Genomic DNA, 21811 nt, shown 5'->3' with positions numbered 1-21811 from the left:
TTTTTATTTTTTTTTGTAGTAGTAGTAGTAATAGTAGTCTCCTAACCCTCCCTCCTGTTCTTCCATGCAGGCTCTGGATGGGCCGCCCACCCAGTGTGGCCCCACCCTGCAGCGCATATAAGCTGTGTCCACAAAGGTGGGCATCTGTTATGAGCACATGTGCCAGAGGTGAGCTCGTCCATCCTGATATTGCTGCATTTTCCCCTCTCTCTCTCTCTCTCTCTCTCTCTCTCTGAGTCCCCCTGTGGTGATTACTTCAACTTTGCACCTGACCCCCAAAGGTAAGCAATGCTGTGTTTTGCTATGTACATTCTTGTATTTTGGAATTAAGGTGTCATTTCTATTCTAAATGAATTTGCAAGTATTATTTGAATGTTTGCACATGAATGCAGAAGAAAATTGACCTCTGCACATTCTCTAAATTAATTATGAACATGTTTTCACAAAGAAAATGCAGTATTTTATATTGTATATTTTATATTATATATTTGATTTATCATTTTCATTTTATTTTGTTTTCATTAATATGTCATTATTATTCATATAGAATTTTTGTTATCCCAAAAATATATTGAACATATTATATACCGGTAGTCCTAGTCAGTTATACCACATTGTGTTCATTTTTGTGGTACTGTTATTGATGAATGAATAGTGAGTATTTAACCAATTTCTTTTATTTATTTGTTCATTTATTTATTCTCATCCCAATCAAAGGTTGGTTGTTGGTTTTTTTCCCCGAATCCCTCAAAAATAACAAAATATTTGTCTTTGTGTTTTGGTTAATGATAAAAATATGAATACTCAGATTTTATGATCTATTCTGTGAAGAGACAAATGCACTGTTTTTTCCCTTGTTTTGCTTAAAAGCAGAGGCATGAATCTCACAAGTTTTTTAAAAAAATGGTATTAAATTAAATTATTTATTAAATATTTTTTCCTTGCTGTGTTTAAAATAAAGCAAGTTATCTTTCAGCTTCTAAATAAATTATTGATAGTTGTAGTTACTGTACATGCTTTTCCTTGGAATCTGAACTTGGCATTTAGATCCATGCATCCATCCATTATCCAATTCGCCCATCCTCACAAGGGTCGTGGGCGTGCTGGAGCCTATCTTAACTGTCTTCAGGCAGTTGGCGGGGTAAACCCTGTATTGGTTGCCAGCCAATCGCAGGGCACACGGAGACAAACAAACATCCGCACTCTCAATCACACCTAGGGGCAATTTAGAGTGTTCAATCAACCTACCAAGCATGTTTTTGGAATGTGGGAGGAAACCGGAGTACCCGGAGAAAACCCACGCAGGCACCAGGAGAACATGCAAATTCCACACAGGAAGGTCGGTGCCAGATTCGAACCCACAACCTCTGCGCTGTGAGGCGGACGTGCTAACCAGCTATGACCGTGCCATATATATATATGGTTTACATCTGTGGGATGTGCTGTGTGCACATGTGTGTACGAGTGAATGCAAAGCAAATATGCATTGAAATGTTTTGTGGGCGTGCAGGAAGCTGAAGCCAAACTGTCACATGTACGCCATGGGGGCAAGAGCACGCAGTTTGGTGAGAAGAGAGTGCCGAGCAAACACTTCCTCAATTGCTTTGCTGTGCGCTCACCGGCACTCCACTTTGATACACTCACTGGAATGTACCATCATGCAACCGCAGTACAGTACTGGGCACTTATAATGATTTCATTGAAGAATTAAGATGGGGGTCTTGTCGGAGGTTGCTGGTGTAATTGAATTCATGTACAGATGAGGCGCATCTTTATCGTACAATGTGAGTGTCATCTTCACCGAGATGCTTCTGTCGTCAAACAATTGGGACTTTGAATTGACATTTCAAGGAAAAACTGATTCGAAACTTGAACAAGAGTCCTCTTCCCGAATGAAAACAGAGCAAGTATCAAGTGTATGAATATATAATATGCATTAACGATACATGCATCGCTTACATTTTGATATTCCACTCCTGACAAGTGCTTTCCGGTTGGCTTTTTCTAACCATGAGTAATAGTACTACCGCCACCGATGGTATGGAGGATGGTATTGCTTCACACGCATGCGCAGAAGGTACTTTAATGGTCAGCGTCGCTGTCTGTCTTTGTGGTGTATTTTTTTCCAGTGTGACGTGCCAAGTCGCCACATGGGGTAAACGTCGGTCACAGTTGGCCGACGTCGGGTTGATCTATATAGGCCTTAAGGCTACGTTCAGACTGCAGGAAAATGTAACCCAAATGTTGTTTTTTTTTAATGACAGTATCAATGGCATAATCCCAATGTTTTCAAATCCCACCTGGGTCACTTTCATATGTGGTCTTAGATCGTACCTATTTTGCGACCGCAGTCTTAACAGACAACGCACATATTATTCTCCAACCTATACATCATCAGAAGCCCAATATGCGCTCCATGCGGGCGAGGGAGACTGCTTGGGAGGGAGATTGACAGTTGTTCGGGAATCTGCAGTTGTTTTGATCACGCTATTGACTTGTTATTATTTTAACCCCACTTGAAACATGAAGCATAAAGTAGACATTTTTGATGCTAGTAGTAATTCAGATAATCACGCCATTAATTTATTACGCGCAGAAATGACATGATGTCATCTTTAGTAGACGTTTCCATGAAATGAAATCAATAAGCCTCGCCTCATTTCCGCAAAATATTTCTACCTCATCCTGAAACGCTGCTCTGTAGATATGGGATGATAAAAACATTTAGCCCCTCCACGTTGGAGCATATTTACTTTCTACATATTTACACTACATTGTAAGTGACATCGTGTCTTCTTCTGCGCATGCGGATCACTTTGGGGACACATTTAGTTCACACACCAGAGAGACTGAGGTTGCAATTAATATGTAAAAGATTACTCACAAGAATCTGAATTGAGTATTAAGACCTGCAGTGTGACCATAGCCTAACTGTGTGCTTGGGTGGAGTTTTCTTTCTTCTGGCATTTTTGTAGACGGGCGCAGCTAGAAATGGGCTTATGCACCGCTGTGGGAGTGAACACAGCCAAACTGATTCTTGTCCAATCGAAGCGGCTCCCCACCGGCTCAGATGACTCTCTGGAGTTCATGCAGGAGACCGGCGCATGCAAAGTACTGTGAGGAAGGAATAATATAATAATAATAATAATAATAATAATAAGGAAGACGTAATTGCAAGCATATCTCGACGCTTTCCACTCCGATCATGTGTCCCCCCCCAAATTATATAAAAAAAAAGTTTTTTTTTATTGTTTTGGAAGAGACATATCTCACAAAATTTGTGATACAATTTTTTTTTTTGCATGAAATTGTTGCTGAAAAATAAAAAGCATGTATCTCCCTGTTTGTTGTTTTTTTCTAGATTTTGAATGTTTGAAATAAAAAAAATAGAAGATTTTTGTTTGTTTGTTTCTATTTAAAGACAAAACAGAAAAAACAACCAAATATGTTTCTGACAGTGTATGTTTAAGTTAAAAACAAAAGCAAGTATGTAACCAAACATGTGTGGCTTTCCTGTTGTGACTGGTTGTTCCTTGATGTATCGTGATGGATCAGTTACTATGCAGTTGCTAATGTCCTTTTATGCTTTTTCCTTTACTATGTCATACAGGCCTGATGTCTTACACTTTATAGGCTCAAGTTAGTCATTGACACGTCATCAGTATGTCAAACTTGAATCAAGTCAGGATGCAAGCTTTCTTCCAGTGAGAAATCCTCCAGTCATGATCTTTGTACTTACTTTGTGTTCGGGTCCAAATCCCATTCCTCACGAGACATTTTCCCCTCTAATTAAAGTACAATTTTTTTTTTGGGGGGGGGGGTTAAAAACAATAGTTAATAAATCCAAAAAGCTGCGCTTTTTTTTCTAATCAAAAATGTTTTTATTTTATTCCCTCCCGATGCTAAAGGGGGGCTTGACCAATACATGGGGGGATACAGGGGGGCTGAGAAAATAATTTATAAAAATATACTGTATGTTAGAATATCGAATAAAATGCTGTAGTGGCTACACAGATTTCTGATGGTGCTATATCCCCCCTCTAGCCCCGGCGTGGTGCCCTCCGTGTTTGTACACGATTCCGTACAAGATTCACAAGTTCGAAAAAGGTATGCCAAATTACACCTCAAAATTACACAGCACTTTGGGGTTTCTCAAGGTCTGCAAATGGCTCACAAACCATACTTTGACAAACATGCAAGGTTTTATGGGATTGCGGGTTCCTTATGAAAACCAGGTAATATTCTAGGATTTTCTAGGTTTTCAATTCTAGTTTGATGCTATGCAGTGCCATCATCGGTGCCCCCCCCCCAAAAAAAAACATGTATTCCAACAATTTGTAGTTCCACAATGTGGAGGTGAACATTTTTTTTTCTTTAATTCTCAATTTTTTTTACCCATAATGTCACTTTTCAAAAAACGATGATGTCTGGCTCCTAGCTGCATGAAAGGGGGCTCTTGAAGATGTCACCCTTGGCATAGCTGACCCCGGTGCACAACAGGAAGCATTTTGAATGCGGTGTGTGTGAGTGTAGGCGTGCGTGTGCTTGCGTGTGTGTGTCTACACAAACAGTGCTCGTGAACACATTATTCTGAAAAGTAGTGTAGGGGTCCAGTGAACAAAGGGGACAAAGGGGCCTCAAGAGTTATTATGTTTGTGTAAAGGAGAAACAGAGGTAAATACTTTGGGTCATTTAGCTGCACAGCTGTGGCACTGTGTGTGTATGGATACGTGTATGTGTGTGCATGTGTGTATGGTTGAAATACGTGCTAATTTTACGGGACCGGCCCCGTGTGATTTGTCCAATTGGAAACTGTTCCAGGGTTAAACTAGTGCCATCTTCAAAACATTAACGTCCATCGGCTGCATGCTAGTTTAGCTGGTGTCTGCTTGGTAAAATTTGTTTGTGTACGCAGTTGATATAGAAGGAATTGTATTGTCCATGTTGTACTGTGCAGCCAGACGATCTGACCACTTCATTTTATAGCCTTTATCTTGGCTGAACTGCTTCCAGTACCTTTGCGAACGTTGGATTTTTTTGGGCCAGTCAGATTTCAGTCACACCATCTGAAAGTATCTGCCCAGAATCAGTAGTGCTGGCCAATGTATCAACTCCTAGCAATGGGACAGTTTCGTTAACCAATCAGTTACAATTCGTCCTCACAGAGGAGCAAGCTGGTGCTTAATGACGTCTGCATTTTTCTTTGGTTGATCAGAGCAAAAACATCTGAAGTGATCTGCTCACATTAAAACATTTAATCAGCATCTTCGGTTAGTATGGTGCATTTAATTTAATGGTTTTATTTTTTTGTCAGATTTTGGGATAAACATTGATTTGATTGGACTGTCTAAATTGCCCCTAGGTGTGATTGTGAGTGCGCATGTTTGTCTTTGTGTGCCCTGCGATTGGCTGGCAACCAATTCAGGGTGTCCCCCGCCTACTGCCCAAAGACACCTGGGATAGGCTCCAGCACGCACCGCGACCCTTGTGAGGAGAAGCGGTATAGATAATGGATGGATGGATGTTCTGTGCAGGCCTACTAGTTGAAACAGGGCATTCTGAGTAATATTGCATTTATGAAATATAGCAAAATCTACCCATTTTTAGCCATCTCAGAGAGGGCAGTCATTTTCTCACACTGAAAACGATATCACAGTTGCTCAGGCCTCAGGTAACGACCAATCACAGCTCACGTGTTTTCTGAAGCTGAGCCATGATTGGTCGTTATCTGAGCCCTGAGTAACTGTGATGTCATTTTCGGTCAACAGAAGTGGCGAAATGGCTAGAAATGGGTGGATTTTGCAGTTTCACTCATATTCCACAAATGCAATATTAATCAGAGTGACATTTTTAGACTTGTGGGCCTGCATAGAACATATTCTTCATAGAATATGTTTGGGTTGACTTTCTCTTTAACCTTTCAGTCCACTAGCTTAATGCTAATGCTAAATGACAATACCTTTTGCGCAATAGATTGAGCACAAATGGTGCAGCAAACATGTAGACAGACATCATAACAGTAGTCAGTCAAATATCCTTACTAATATTAGTGTCATACTGATGAGCTGGGTAGATTTGATACATGTCAATGAACAGGATATCTGTCTATCTGTTTTATACTGCCCCCAGGTGGCCAAGGCGGCACACAGAAGGAGCAGCATTTAATTGATGCAGTGTAACAAAAACTGTTTGTTTTTTTGTTGTTTTTTTTTAGTTATTTTTCTTTATTGTATGTTTCTTTAAAATACAAAATTATGCAATACTATTTTTCTCTCATTATTTTAGTTGTTTTGGAGGGTGTAAACTGCATTAATGGGATTTCCATCCATTCCAGTGGGAAAAGGTGATTTGTCATCGTGGTCACAGACCAAATTCAATTCAAGTTGGAGGGCACCCCTGTATTGTTTTTCATAATTTTGACGTGATAGTAGCATTAAGCGGTAGATTAGATTGGGTGAGTCCCCTCTGAAGGCCCAGGTCCCAAACGCACTACCTAATACTGGTTTTGAGCTATACTTTTCTACAAAATTCAGGTTAAATTGTACCACTTTAGGGATATTTGAGGGTGAAATGTTCTAGATCTTTTTCGAGCAGTTTCTCTGCTGTTACAGACTGTGAATTTTAGATTCTCCCTTCCTCATGTGTGTATTTGTTATGCCCTGGTAGCTCTGCTGTTAGATCACTGTCTTCGGGTCACAGGACTGGGATGTCTCCAAAAATGAGGGGAGGTGGGTCGGTGAAGTGGGGCGGCGAGCAAACAGACAGAGAAGACGAGGGGAAGATGGTGAGGAATCGGAACAGATTCGCCTCTGTTTGCATAGAGACGGAGGAAAGGAAGGAAGGCAGACGGCGAGAAGGGAGTTGTCGCCGTCTGACAGATGATGAATAGATCGTGGCGGAGGATGTTTCCCTCTGTGGCGCTTAGTAGGCGAGGCCTTCATGGACACTGTCAGAAGAGAGGTATTCATTTAATATGTTTATTGTAGTAGTAGTTTACAGCATTGCACAAGAGCAATTACAGAGCAATTCCACACCAACCCCAATAATATTGTTAAATTAATACTGTAGCTCTTTGAACATTATTGTTACATTTCTGTTTACATTAGACAGAGGTAGGCATTCGTCAGTGCTTTAGTCCGTCTGTGAGTTGTCCTCTGTATTTCTGGCCCGCCCAGTCAGTCCGAGTCAGCCAAAAGGCACGAGAACGGACTTACCGGTACCACGTCACATGCAGGTGCCATACTCCTGACATGCAGCCAAATAAAGAAAAATGAAAAAATAAAACAGTCTTGTATACCTTTTGGTCCCATAGATGCAATGACATGTGCCCCTATTGAAATTAAGTGTACAAAGTGAAATACATGACCAATCTCTGTCTGTTGATTGGTCGTTTACAGGCATTGTGGCAAAATGTGGTCAATTCTGGAACTCACACACTTTCAAAGGTATTGTACTGTAAAAAGGGGACTTTCGAGTACTGGACATAGAACATAATTTTCACGTAACACACAGGCACCACACAAGCAGACACGCGGCCAAATAAAGGAAAAATATCAAATTAAAACAACACACACACACACGCACAATGTGGTGATCGGTGAAATAAAAACAAAATGGGGCACATGTTGTTGCACCTGTGGGACCAAAAGGTATACAACACTGTTTTATTTTTTAAATTGTTCGCCTGTGTGTCAGGAGTGGGGCACCTGCGTGTGACGTGGTACCGGTAAAGTACGTTCTCGACACCGTTTTGCTAACTCAGACCGACCGGGCGGGTCTGAAATATAGACAGGAACTCATAGACGGACTAAAGCATAGATGAATGAATGAATCTGTTGGATACAGAGTACCAGGTCTAAATCAGTTTAGATCGAGTTTTTTTTTCCATTTCATTATATGTTTTGTTATTTTTAACATATATTTTTTAAAAATATTATCACTGTCCTGTTAAAAACACATATGCCCAATTTTTTTTTTTTTTTTAATTTTCACGTGAATGGATGTCTGTAACGCGGGAACCCCATTAACGTGAAAATGAAAAAAATGGACATGGACAAGTGTTTTTCACAGGACAGCAGCCGTATATAATATTCATAACTGTATACCAGTTTTTAAGTATAATTTCCTTCATTCTTTTTGCTGCTGGTTAGATGGCAGAAATCACATGGATATGCCGGTGTGTTTTCCTCACCATATACAATATAATTACAGCATCCTTTATTTTTTTCCTTAGTCTTGAGAAGATAATCATTATCATCACCGTCATCACATTTGAGGCCCGTTGCACAGCTGCCGCACTTATATTACATCCTGCCGTTCACAGCTTGCGTAAACATCCAGCATCTTTGGTGGAGGTTGACTCAGAGAGAAGAAACAGAATTAGATGTAATGAGTCCATTTAATACAACGTACTTGTGTGACATGTCAGGAAAATATGGACATCTGGAAGCAGTGTGGCAAGCTGCAGAACTCATACAGGCACACATGCATAAAACACAGTAGACGACTTTGGGGTTTGCTTATTTTTTAGAGTGTCTGGGACATGTTTTTGTACGAACATGTGCATGGGGCTAGGCAGCACATGTTCAAATGTCCTCAGTCAGTACTAATATATTGTTTCAATACAAATTATTGTAGCATTTTATGATTTGAAGAGCAGGGAATCCGTTGCATATGGCAGGTTGCTGAGGGAGGTTGAATGTGTTCCCTAAAAACATTTATTTCCATGTACAGTCTTGATATAATAAATCTATCTTTGCCAAAATACTCTGTCTACCTAGCCTGATCTACCCAAGCCCACCCTACCTCCCTACTTTGTTACCTCTCCAACTGACTTACTAACCTACCGACTCCTCTCAATTATCTATGCACTTATCTACAGACAAACTACCTGGCTATTTCCCTACAAGTCTACCTATTTTCCTGCCTTACCTACTTACCTATGGTGGATATAAAAAGGCTACACAACCGTGTCTAAATGGCAGATATGGTATTCTCCACCATTAGTGTGAAATGAAACCTGTATACATTTTTCCAAGAGAAGAGGTCAAATTAAAAACTGCAATCAAGCGGTTACACAATTACACAATTGTGCACACCCGCTTGTAACTGGGGTGGGGCTTGTGTAAAAAGGGAGTCACTACCATTGATTAATCCTAAATAAATTTCAGATGTTCTTGTAGGCTTTACCTGACTTTTTTTTACTTTCTAGCAAAAGCCTGAAGATTTTGTGCTAACACTGACTTCTATTTTAAACTGTTCATAATTTCTTCCAGTTTGTTTAAGGCCCCAGTTAGACCTGAAGAAAAACAGCCCCAAAGCACATGCTTCGTTGTTGTTATGGTGTTCTTTTGGTGATGAGCAGTGATGTGTTTGCACTAAGTAAAGAAAGGCAAGGCAGCTTTATTTACATGGCACATTTCATGCACAAGGTATGAAAAGACAATGTGCTTTACATGATTAAATGTGCAACATTTTTACGCATTTAAAAATACAGACCTAAAGACATTAAACAAAGGTACAGAAATAAAACACATCTTACTAAAATTACAAAAACATACAGTGCGAGTAAATGATTGAAAGAAAAAAAATATTTTAAAATTGCTTTAAAAGAGCACAAATTGTAAACATGACAAAAAATATATATAAATTTTTTTACCTGTATTTAAAAGCACTTTTGGAGCTGAGTGACTTTAGTCCATTAACCTATAACCTAATTATTTATTTATCTATGGACTAACTCAACCGACCTTTCTACCACCTTACCAACCCATTACAATACAATACAATACAACTTTATTTATATAGCATTTCACAACAGCTGATGCTGTAACAAAGCACTTTACATACAACATAAAATAGCAGGAATACAACAACAAAGATGGAACTCTGTGAATTAAAACACAAATTAATGATACTAACACATATACAGTAGACAAAAGAAAACAGCAGAACACTGTCAGGCTCATGTTGGGTCGAAAGCCGAAGAGTGAAAATGTGTCTGTAAACGAGTTTTAAAAGTGGACAGAGAGACGGGTTCCCTAACATTTAATGGAAGGTCATTCCAAAGGGAAGGACCAGCAACAGAAAAGGCTCGATCCCCTCAGAGGGTCCATTTAGTCCTCGGCACCTCCAGTAGTGTCTGATCCGCAGACCTGAGGCACCGGGCATGTGCGTTGGTGTTGAGGAGCTCAGAAAGATATGCTGGGGCGAGGCCATTTAAAGATTTGAAGAAAAATCGAAGTATCTTAGAATGAACTCTAAAATGCACTGGCAGCCAGTGAAGGTGGGCCAGAATTGGGGTTTATGTGCTCCCTCTTCTGTGCTCCAGTTAGGAGGCGAGCAGCAGCATTTTGGACCAACTGGAGATGCTTGAGGGAGGACTGGCTGACTCCAAAATAAAGTGCATTCCAGTAATCTAGCCGAAATGTAACAAAGGCATGGATTACTGTTTGAGTGCCGCTGTGAAAGGAAGAGCTTTACCTTAGCCAGCTGCCTAAGATGAAAGAACCTGGATGTAGCAACAAAACTGATTGCCGGTCCAAAAAATCAATGTCCAATTTAAAACCCAAATTCGAGACTGTTGGATTTAGATAAGATACCAAGGGGGCCCAGGTCAATAGGATGGAATGTATGTCCACTGGGACCGAACTCCACAACTTCTTTTCATTGAAATGTAAGGAATTCTGTGAAATCCAGGCTTTTTTCCTCTAGACAGGACAAAAGCTGTCTAAGGAGAAAGCGTCTTTTTTGCATAGATCTGACTGTCATCTGCCTAGCAGTGGAAGGAAATACCATGTTTTCGTAGGATGGAACCTAGGGGCAGCAAAGACAATGAAATCAGCCAGGGCCCCAAACGAGAATCCCGTGGAACACCATTACCCACAGTACACTGAAAAAAAATGATGGTTGAATTCACTCAATTTCATTTCATCAAGTGGTTGCACAAAATAAAATCTGGATTCAGATACATTTTTAAAAGTAGATCTACTAAAAAAATTAATCTGGATCCAGATTATATTATTTTGTGTAACCACCTGACAAAATATAACTGAGTAAATTCAATGATAATTTTTTTCAGTGTACACTGAAAATAGTTTTTTTTTATTTTACTCAATTTTATTTTGTTAAGTGGTTGCACTTAATAAAATCATCTGGATCCAGAAATATTTTTTAATACCAGTGGATGTAAAAAGTTGAATTTACTCAATCATATTTTGTCAAGTGGTTACACAAAACGGGCGGCACGGTGGACGACTGGTTAGCACGTCTGCCTCACAGTTCAGAGGTTGTGGGTTCGATCCCGGCTCCGGCCTCCCTGTGTGGAGCTTGCATGTTCTCCCCGTGCCAGCGTGGGTTTTCTCCGGGTACTCCGGTTTCCTCCCACATTCCAAAAACACGCATGGTAAGTGGATTGGACTCTCTAATTTTCCCTTAAATGTGATTGTGAGTGCGGATGTTTGTCTCTGTGTGCCCTGCAATTGGCTGGCAACCAATTCAGGGTGTCCCCCGCCTACCGCCCGAAGACAGCTGGGATAGGCTCCAGCACGCCCCGCGACCCTTGTGAGGATGAGCGGTATCGATCATGGATGGATGGTTACACAAAATAATATAATCTGGATCCAGAAACATTTTTTAAATACCGGTATCTGGATTCAGATGATTCAACCACTTGAAGAAATAAAATTGAGTAAATGATGCACAGCATTTTTTTCATTGTACATTTCTACACATCTTCTTACCTTCTTACAAATCTACCCTTATACTGTACCTACTGACTTCCTTATCAGCTGACACACATGCCAACCAACCTACCTGCAAACTACCTACACTGTAAAAAATGCTGTGCATCATTTACTAAAATTTATTTCTTCAAAAAATATATCTGAATCAAGAATCAAGAAGATTTTATTTTTCACAACTGCTTGATAAAATAAAATTGAGTAAATTCAACATGTTATTTTTTCAGTCTACCTATACCTACTTACGTACCTACCTATCTATCTACTTTATAGTTGCTGTATCTCTATGCTTGTCCTACCTACCTGCCTAACGCTTCCAACATATTTACCATCTGACCTACCTACAGGGCTCCAGACTGCCCCTAAATGGTCACGTTCTCTCCCTAAATTTTAAAACAGTGCAAGTAAATTTTGCATCCAATTGTGCTTGTGCAACCTGCAAATTTGCATTTTTTTAAATGAGTACTATTAAATGTTTTGTTTGCTGACGAACTGGTTTGCCACTTTTAATAGTGATGACATGGCGGTGAACAGAGAGGAGAGAGTTTACTAAAGAGGCACAGTTTTGTCAGTCATTTGGAATCTGTTTGGGTTTGCAATTTGACAGTGAGCATTATACAGTCCTCTAGAAAGTAGAGTTAGGGCGTGTTTAAACCAAAGCCAGGAGCATGACTGATATTACAAAATGTAAAATAGACACGGGGCAGCAAATGTTGTTCTGTGCGTGACATGGGAGTGAAAACTCCATTGAAGAAAGAGACATGAGCAGAATTATTTTACCGATAGCAAGGAGGCCAGTAATAAAGGGGATTGTTCTACATCTGTTGTGATAAACTTATCCATATCAATGAAACATTCCCTGCTATTCTGTTTAATGCAGTGTTCCATTTGCACTCGGAAGTACACGTTGTAGTGTTTTATTCATCAAGTGACAGTGTATAACTTTTTACACGACAACTTTCGGTGGTTCAACCCATTAAGGCCTAAAGTGCCTGGCTCAACAGCTCCCTAAAACCTAAAGTCGTGTTTGGAATTTCCCTTGAAAGGAGCCGCATACAACATATATTTGTAAAGACAATATTTGACTTGACATCCTCTTTAACTTCATAAGAAGAGAGAAGTTTGAACATTGGAATAGGTTTCACACTCTAAATGCCTCATCAAAAAGGGTTTTCAGTGTAGGGTTGACATTGTGACAGACCATGTAATATAAAGCCTTATTTTGTCAACAGTCCTAGTTTATTGTCCAAAAATGTTATTAATTCAAACTAGGTAACCTACGTGGCATGTATCAGGAGTGCTAAATTCTCAGCAGCTTTTTGCATTTTGATAATTTAGTTCTTACATACAGTAATACCAGTAATCGCAAAGGGAATATTTTTCATGTTGCATTGTTGAACATATGAAATGTTTTTTTTTTTGTTTTTTTTTTATGTATTAAGGGTTGTGTTTAAAGGGCCATGTAAGTTTTTAATATTATCATTGTCATTTGATTTTTCTTTGTACTGAAAGGGGAAAAAATTTATTGAAAATGGAAACTGGATTTTGGGGCTCGGGGCAAATTAGGGATTTTATTTTAAGGCTATGTCACCTGCACTACTGTGATTGGCTAATGTGTGAAAAGAGGCGGTTGTCAGGGATTGTTGGGGTTATCGTGCAAATCTATAAATTTCACATACTGTAACTCTTGTAAACGAGAACTACTTTCCAAATAATCCTAGTGTGCCATAGGAGACAAATCCTGATAATGAGTCCATGGTCATGGCGAAAAAATCTGTTGAGGGTGGAGTTGCTGCATATTATCAATAACACCGTGAATAAATGAGAGGAAATTTGAATATTTACTTTGCAAGCCCATTTACAGGGCAACTGTTTTCCTAGTGAAAAAAAGAAAGTTAGTCTGGAGCCCTTTACCTACCAACATACCTTTACTTACCCACACTCCTACCTTTCCAATAGCTACACTATACTTATGTAAATACTTGCTATACTCGAAAACTTGCAGTGGCAAGCTATGCATTTAGTACCTGTGATTTCAAGACAATATGATCACCGGCAACGGTGCAACATACATCATCTGGAGAGGTTCAGAATCAAGAACATGACAAGAGGAGGAAACATTTGAATGAAATATATATGTGCACACCGCTACAGATATGTTTTGCTAGTCAAAGTCGGCTGTAACAAGTTTTTCTTTGACCAATCAATCACAGGATGGAAAAATACACAAGTCATTCTTTCCGAGGATGAATTTAAAATCTAATTGATTAAAAACACAGGTCCACAGTTAGTATAGTTTAATTTGTTCAGCACTACTGATTCCGAAGGCCCTGGGCAGATTAGATTGACAATTAAGGCATGTCTTTAATGTGATTTGACAAAATATTCCAACATCCAAATACAATGCTGGAAATCTAAGAAATGAGGAGAACAACTCTATTGAGAGTAAATTTATACAATTTCATGTGTCAAATTGAAGTTGGAAATGTAGTTGACAGATTTTAGTCCATCTGAGAAGGCCTTGCTGACCACTGCCAATTACAAACCTTACACATAATACTGTATATAAACAAATAAATAGCATTATTCAAAATCAAAAGAAAGTATCCATGATGTCAATCATTTGATCAATCAACAAACTTTATTTATAAAGTGCTTTTCATTCAATAGAATGCAACTCAAAGTCCTTCACATTATAAAATCAAAGGAAGCAAATGAGGGAATCACACAAGCTATTTTCTGCTTTGCAAAATGAGTTGGCACTAGCATGCAAGTCATAAAATGCTAGCCGACTTCTCACGCCATGTTTGCTCACAACTGCGTTACATACACATGTGACCTCACGTCTGCCCCCTGAATGGGCGACTATTGTGCGATGACACAGTGGCACTTTGGAGAGCATAACAAACTTCTTTCTATTCACGCTCCACACGCCGCCGCTGCCGTTTCCTCAAATAACAAATAACAAGTTAAAGCAGTGGAAATTGCTAGTTAATTTTCATGGCGACTGAATGAATGAGTCGTTTGGGAGGCGACACCTATTTTCAATCACATGCCGGGGGGGGAATCGCGCGGCAGGTAGAGTCACGAGGTGTTTCCACCGCTCCCTGGTTACCGTGACAACGGAGTGTTGCTAGTTGACAAGTGAACAGGCGCTCGTTGTGTACTTGTCACAGTATTTCCATCCTTTTAAAAACATCTATTCACACGCATAGTTTCTCACTTACTTACATCATGAATCAATATGGGGGACACCCTTGCTACAGGTCATAAAATATTCAATGTTGTTTTTGAATATATCTGTAACATTTTAAAGGCTCCCTCTGGTCAATATTGCTTTTGTCATTCATTGACCTAGAGGAAAACTATGACGTTAGTTTTGTTTTGTATGCACTTGACACAGGATTTCCTTCATTGCTTTATTAGCAAAACAGTAAAATATTTCCTCTCATCCTGACTGCATACTAGAAAAAATAAGTGTGACAGACCTATTTATAAATATGTTAACAAATATAACTAGTTCGTTCATCTATCTATGCCAGTGATGTATAACAACAAGCATAATGCTCTTCCATTCAGAATAAAGTAATTGCTAGGGCTGAGACGATACATTTTTGTCCTAATCCAATACGGATCCTGATACTTGGGTTGCAATCCGATACATATTGCGATACTTAAATAATATAAAAATATATATTTAAAAAACTGAAGTATGTGTTTCCAAAGTTTTAACTTATGTGCAAATTGACATATATTGAAGTGTCACAATTGAAAAGTGCATAAACTGTTCCAGTAATTGTTCCAGTAACTGTTCCTGATACACAGTAGTGCAATAAATAAAACTCCATTCACATAGCTAAACTTTAAGGACCTCAAACGTTCCAAAAGTATGTTATAGAACGTGCAATACATAACATAACATGAGGTATCGAAAGTATCGATACTTCATCAACGTATCGATACAACGATATGATATATACAATGATATGTTGTATCGATACAACGTATCGATACAACATATCGGCATAAAAAGTATCATTACACATCATAATACGATATTTTTTCCCAGCCCTACTAATTAAACAATTAAACTTTAAACTGAGTAGGCCAATTTATGAGTAAATTGTGACGAGATCATCATTTCAACATTCAACGATGTAATGCGGGTGCCTTGGCCCAGTAAAGGTTGTGAAAAACTGCTCAAGATAATGGGCATGATTGTCTTTTTAGATGGATATCTTTTGAAAACAAGTCTTACCTCAGGGGACCAGTAAAGAAAATCTTGTCTCTCCTTATTGGATCTCATTTGATTGCAATTGCAAGTGTCCTGTAAGTGAGATTTTCGATTTAGAGGAATTTCGCCATTTTGGTTTGAAGGGAATGCAAGGCCGCGTTCATCTCTGCTTGTAGCTTTCGTTATTTTGGACCTAGTTTTTTTTTTTTTCCGAGAACTATCCATCCATCCATCCATTATCGATACCGCTTATCCTCACAAGGGTCGCGGGGAGTGCTGGAGCCTATCCCAGCAGTCTTCGGGCAGTAGGCGGGGGACACCCTGAATTGGTTGCCAGCCAATCCACACAGAGACAAACAAACATACGCACTCACAATCACACCTAGGGGCAATTTAGAGTGTCCAATTAACCTACCAAGCATGTTTTGGGAATGTGGGAGGAAACCGGAGCACCAGTAGAAAACCCAAGCAGGCACGGGGAGAACATGCAAACGCCACACAGGAAGGCCGGAGCCGGGAGCGAACCCACGACCTCTGAACTGTGAGGCAGACGTGCTAACCAGTCGCCCACCATGCCGCCCTTCCGAGAGCCATCAGTACAGCAAATCAAGAAGGCTCACGCCATTGATAACAATACATGTACTCGGAAAAACCTATTCAGTACAGAGAGAAAAAAATCCTTCTTTTTTTGTGAGGGACTTGTGTTTCCATGGCAACGAGATCCATTCCGTTTCAAAGGCTATCTCTCATCGGAGGGTAGACAGTGACACCGTCCTGTCAAAATTACCAGTCGACTGAGAAAAGGTCAGAGATCCGAAGCAAAAGAGCATCAGTGGCGCGGATGGTGTCGGGATGTGGCTAGGAATTCCAAAAACAACAGTCAAAGTGTCTTGAGTAAAGCACCAATAGGAATGAGGCTGAACTGTGATGACAGGATGGAAATCGGTGGTATTAGGAATGACTGAATGACAAAAGTAGACGATTCACACAACAGGGACTCTTATTTATGGAGTGTCAACACTATACAGTAGAAACCATGTGGGGTACATCATGGTGGCAGAACATGTAGGAAGATATGTTTCATGTTCAGGCACAAAGCCAGCAGCAGGGAGGCACTCTCTTGTTTTGGCCCCAGACCAACATGTTTGCACCATGTTGAGAAAATAGGTATAGCATGGTTTGACCCATTGCCACTTTTTCCCAAGCAGGAGCTATTGAAATTTCCATTTAAAATTTGTATTTAGAGTCACTGATGGTGTAGTGGCACACACGCCTGAGTTGTGTGCGGGCAGCGTGGAATCGGTTCCCGCTCAGTGACGGTGTCTGTGTGTCCCCTGTAACTGGCTGGCGACCAGTTCAGGGTGTAGTCTGCCTTTCGCTCATAGTCAGCTGGGATAGGCTCCAGCACCTCCCCGCGACCCTGTACATGATAAGCGGTTTGGAAGATGACATGATGAAATTGTATTTATTTTTAAATACTGTGAGCATTTGTGGGTTACATTGTGGAGCTATTCAAAATACTTCCTTGGATTATTTTTTATTTTGTTTTGTTTTTAGAACTGCTTTACATTGGCAGACGGCTCCCCTGGTTAGCTGCATGCATTAAAAACTGAATGACAAAATCTATATCAACACTATTTTGAGTACATTTTGTTGAACCACTCTTCCTTGTGTACCAACTGAAGCATATTTTTTTGATGTAAATGGTTTAATGCGCGGCACGGTGGTCGACTGGTTAGCACGTCCGCCTCACAGTTCAGAGGTTGTGTGTTCGATCCCGGCTCCGGCCTCCCTGTGTGGAGTTTGCATGTTCTCCCCGTGCCTGCGTGGGTTTTCTCCGGGTACTCCGGTTTCCTCCCACATTCCAAAAACATGCATGGTAAGTTGATTGGACTCTCTAAATTGCCCCTAGGTGTGATTGTGAGTGCGGATGTTTGTCTTTGTGTGCCCTGCGATTGGCTGGCAACCAATTCAGGATGTCCCCCGCCTACTGCCCGAAGACAGCTGGGATAGGCTCCAGCATATATATATATATATATATTTTTTTTTTACATTATATTTTTATGTGAGTAATGTCACCAGAACTAAGTTGGAATGTTCAGAAAAAAACTGCAATAATATTATAATTCAATTGGAATATTATGAGAAAAAACATGTATGCAATGAAGAGGAATACAAATATAACGTAATGATTGGAGAATGAAGTCACAATATTATGAAAAACAAAAGGAATGTTATAAAGATATTTTAATTTACAAAAAGTCATAATAATTTATAGTACCATCATAAAGTTGGATTAGTCCAAGACATAGTGATAGAATTACTCGAATAAAAATTGAAATATTACTGGCATAAAAGCACATCTTAACGAAAAGGACTGTGAAGATGTTGTCAAGCTAAAATATGTATACACTCTTAGATTTGGTACATCAACAGTAGTGTGAACAATTTCAAAATTGTTATACAATTTTATTGTCCCCGATTATTACAGCTTTATTCTCTTGACTTTAAAATATCATACGTTTTTCTCATAAAACAAATCAATCAAAAGCCTATTAAACCATTTACTTTCTTTTCAGTGCATCTGAAACAAAATGGAAGAAAAAAAATATTTTTCATATATCAGAAGACTGGCCAGCTGTACAAACTACAAATTATTTACCATAGATCTGGGAAAGTATCTCATCAACAGGATACGAGAATAAACATCTTGATGCAATAAAACACTAGTCGCATTGTTTGATCAATTAAACCTGTTGTCCAGCCTTATTCTAAATTTGATTCTCTTTCTTCCATATAGGCCTTGGCCATGCCGCCCTTTCGGCCCCCATTCCTCCTGACTCTGCTGCAGCTTGTAATACTTACATATGTAAGTGATGGGAAGTACTATGGACACAATCAACACCCTCAGGCATACCAGCAGCAGATGCAAATGCAACACCTCCAACACATGGGCATGGGCAATGAAGGCTACCCCCAGCAACAGTATATCGGCAAAGATGTGCCCTATATGCACTATCCCCATTATAGGAAGGAACTCCCCCAGATGCCCATAATGAAGGGCAAAGAAAAGGCTCGCAAAGGGGTTGGCTATAATGGTGGACAAGACAAAGGTAAGAAGTAACTTTCCAATTGTTCTGAAAGCCACATTAATAGAAGTTATTGTGAACCTAGTACTCCTTAGATACCTGATCCCAACATGTTCAATTTAATATTATGTGTATCATTGATCCCAGGTCAAACAATCCCAAGTGGTGCTGAGGGAATTCCCCAAGGACAACCAGGTCCAGTTGGGCCACCTGGTCCAAAAGGACCGATAGGTCCCCCCGGACCTCCAGGCAATGGTCATCCAGGACCTGCAGGGCTACCTGGACCTCCTGGTCAACCAGGAGTACCTGGGATGGGTAAACCAGGGTTACCAGGACCACCAGGCAGACCAGGAGGACTCGGTCAGCTTGGGCCGCAAGGAGAAATGGGCCATAGGGGTGAACAGGGTCAGCCCGGACAACCAGGACGTCAGGGTCCACCAGGACCACCTGGGCTACCTGGAATAGGTAAACCAGGTGTCCAGGGACTGCCAGGCCAACCAGGGATGAAAGGAGAGCCAGGTCACAAAGGACTGCCAGGACTTCCTGGATTACAAGGACCCAAAGGCGATAAAGGAATGGGACTGCCAGGGCAACCAGGTCATAAAGGTCTGCCAGGACCCCAAGGCCCCGCTGGACCAAGGGGATTACCTGGTTTTGGAAAACCAGGTTTGAATGGGATGCCAGGCCCACAAGGACCTCCAGGAGAGAAGGGACATCCAGGGCTGAAAGGACTAAGTGGGCCACCAGGTGAAGGAGGACTACCAGGCCCACCTGGTCTACCCGGGCAAGGAAAACCAGGTCAAAATGGTCTACCAGGACAGCCAGGCATGCAGGGCGGGAAAGGTCATCCAGGACCACCTGGTTTACCAGGAAAGCCAGGACTACCTGGTTTTAGTAAACCAGGCATCCAAGGACCAAAGGGTGATAAAGGTATGAATGGGCTACCTGGACCTCTAGGACCAAAGGGAGATAAAGGCCATGCAGGATTACCTGGTATGACTGGACCCGCTGGGCCAAGTGGTCAACCAGGCCCTCCAGGACCCAAGGGGCCATCAGGGGGCGTAGGCTTACCAGGTCCAAAAGGAGAATGTGGAGAAGGAGGACCTAAAGGGATTGATGGAATTAGGGGTGACTCTGGTACGCCTGGATTACCTGGCACTGATGGTTTACCCGGAGAACGTGGAAATCCAGGGCCGAGAGGTCCACAAGGACCAAGTGGCGCCAAAGGAGACAATGGACATAAAGGCCTTCCTGGTTCGCCAGGTCTGGGAGGACTTCCTGGGCCCAAAGGAGAAGGTGGATTTCCTGGTGAAATGGGACCTCAAGGTCCGAAAGGAATTCCCGGTATGGATGGTGTAGCAGGCCCAATCGGATCACCTGGACTTCAAGGACCAAAAGGAGATTTCGGCCCTCCAGGTCCACCAGGCATTGCAGGTGAAGGCATTCCAGGTCATCCTGGTCCTATTGGACCTAGGGGGAAAGAAGGCCCATCAGGGCCCCAAGGACTGAGCGGACCACCTGGCCTTCCTGGACCCCCTGGCCCACCAGGAGAACCTGGTGTGTCTCCAGACTTAGCTGGAGTGCTCTCCCAAATGGGCCCTGGACTGGATGGTGAGAAGGCTGGTGGCTATGGCAAAAAAGGCAAATATGGAGGAAACGGCGCAGAAGTCATGGGAATCAGTGGGCTGGAAATGCCAGCATTCACAGCTATATCATCAACTCCATTTCCACCAGTGGACACTCCGGTGGTGTTTGAAAAGCCTTTGTACAATGGTCGCCAAAATTTCAACCCCCAAACGGGAATATTCACCTGCGAAGTCCCTGGCATTTATTACTTTGCCTACCATATCCATTGCAAAGGATCCAATGTGTGGGTGGCCCTGATGAGGAACAATGAGCCGGTGATGTATACATATGATGAATACAAGAAGGGGTACTTAGATCAAGCATCGGGAAGTGCAGTCTTACCTTTACAACCAGGGGACACTGTGTACATTCAGCTGCCCTCAGATCAGGCTGCAGGACTTTACGCCGGAGAGTACGTGCATTCGTCTTTCTCCGGATTTCTACTGTATCCATTGTAAGTGAAAAGTGAAGATTACGAGATAGGCTGCATTTTTGTTGCCAAAAAATGGACTTTTAAGTGGAAATCTGGTCTTGTCATCAATGCAGACAAGAAGGCTGTTTGGTTATCACAAGGAAGTATGATGGTCTGTACGTATAAAAAAAACATTTTACACCACAGAGCCATTAGTCCATGTGCAATTTTATATGCATAAAGGTATAGAATAACCTATGAAAAGGCATTCACAGAAGACCTGCATGACTTTTCGTATTTCCTCAAATAGTGGCCTCCTTGAATAGACGCTGTGTCTCAATTAGTCGCCAGGTGTCGCCAACTTGAAGTCTGATGTTAGCCAAAACAGAAGCACCTAAAGAGAGATGTGAAACAGTCTCTCAGATAAAAGTGCCAGAGTCTTGTTTGTTGAAAACAATAATTTATGATGATCATTATGTGGGGACTAGATTAGAATTCCAGTAGACTCTGCCATGTTGCTCCACAACGTAGTGTATGTCCATGTGTACAGTACATTCCCGGGATCTATGCGCCTTAATTTTTACCACCTAGTATCTCATTTCTCTCTGCATTTTCTCCATTATGACCCAAAAAAAGATATACGGTACATTTATGTATAAATTGTTTGATATATTTCTAGAAATTGCATTTGTATAAATAATGCAGCACG

At 40.9% G+C, this 21811-nt stretch overlaps 1 protein-coding gene across 1 annotated transcript; it reads left to right on the top strand.

Annotated features, from left to right (window-relative positions):
• The first annotated feature begins 171 nt into the window (after positions 1 to 171).
• col8a1a (collagen, type VIII, alpha 1a) lies at positions 172 to 21712 on the top strand. Its single transcript, XM_086051841.1, has 3 exons — positions 172 to 281; positions 18776 to 19088; positions 19212 to 21712. The coding sequence occupies exons 2-3, from the start codon at positions 18785 to 18787 to the stop codon at positions 21146 to 21148; spliced, it is 2241 nt and encodes a 746-aa protein (XP_085907967.1). The 5' UTR covers positions 172 to 281; positions 18776 to 18784; the 3' UTR covers positions 21149 to 21712.
• Positions 21713 to 21811: the final 99 nt, after the last annotated feature.

The sequence above is a fragment of the Filicampus tigris genome, chromosome 14 (assembly GCF_054856515.1).
Source record: "Filicampus tigris isolate MCC_2025a chromosome 14, RoL_Ftig_1.0, whole genome shotgun sequence".
In the NCBI taxonomy this organism is placed as follows: Eukaryota; Metazoa; Chordata; class Actinopteri; order Syngnathiformes; family Syngnathidae; genus Filicampus; species Filicampus tigris.
The sequence above is the reverse complement of the archived record's forward strand: the minus strand, read 5'-3'. Positions and strand labels throughout refer to the sequence as shown.

Excerpts from the sequence above, each read along its gene's own strand:
- col8a1a (XM_086051841.1), top strand. The coding sequence starts at position 18,785 with ATGCCGCCCTTTCGGCCCCCATTCCTCCTGACTCTGCTGCAGCTTGTA. Across the intron at positions 19,089-19,211 it reads TAATGGTGGACAAGACAAAG|GTCAAACAATCCCAAGTGGT; the intron begins GTAAGAAGTAAC and ends CATTGATCCCAG.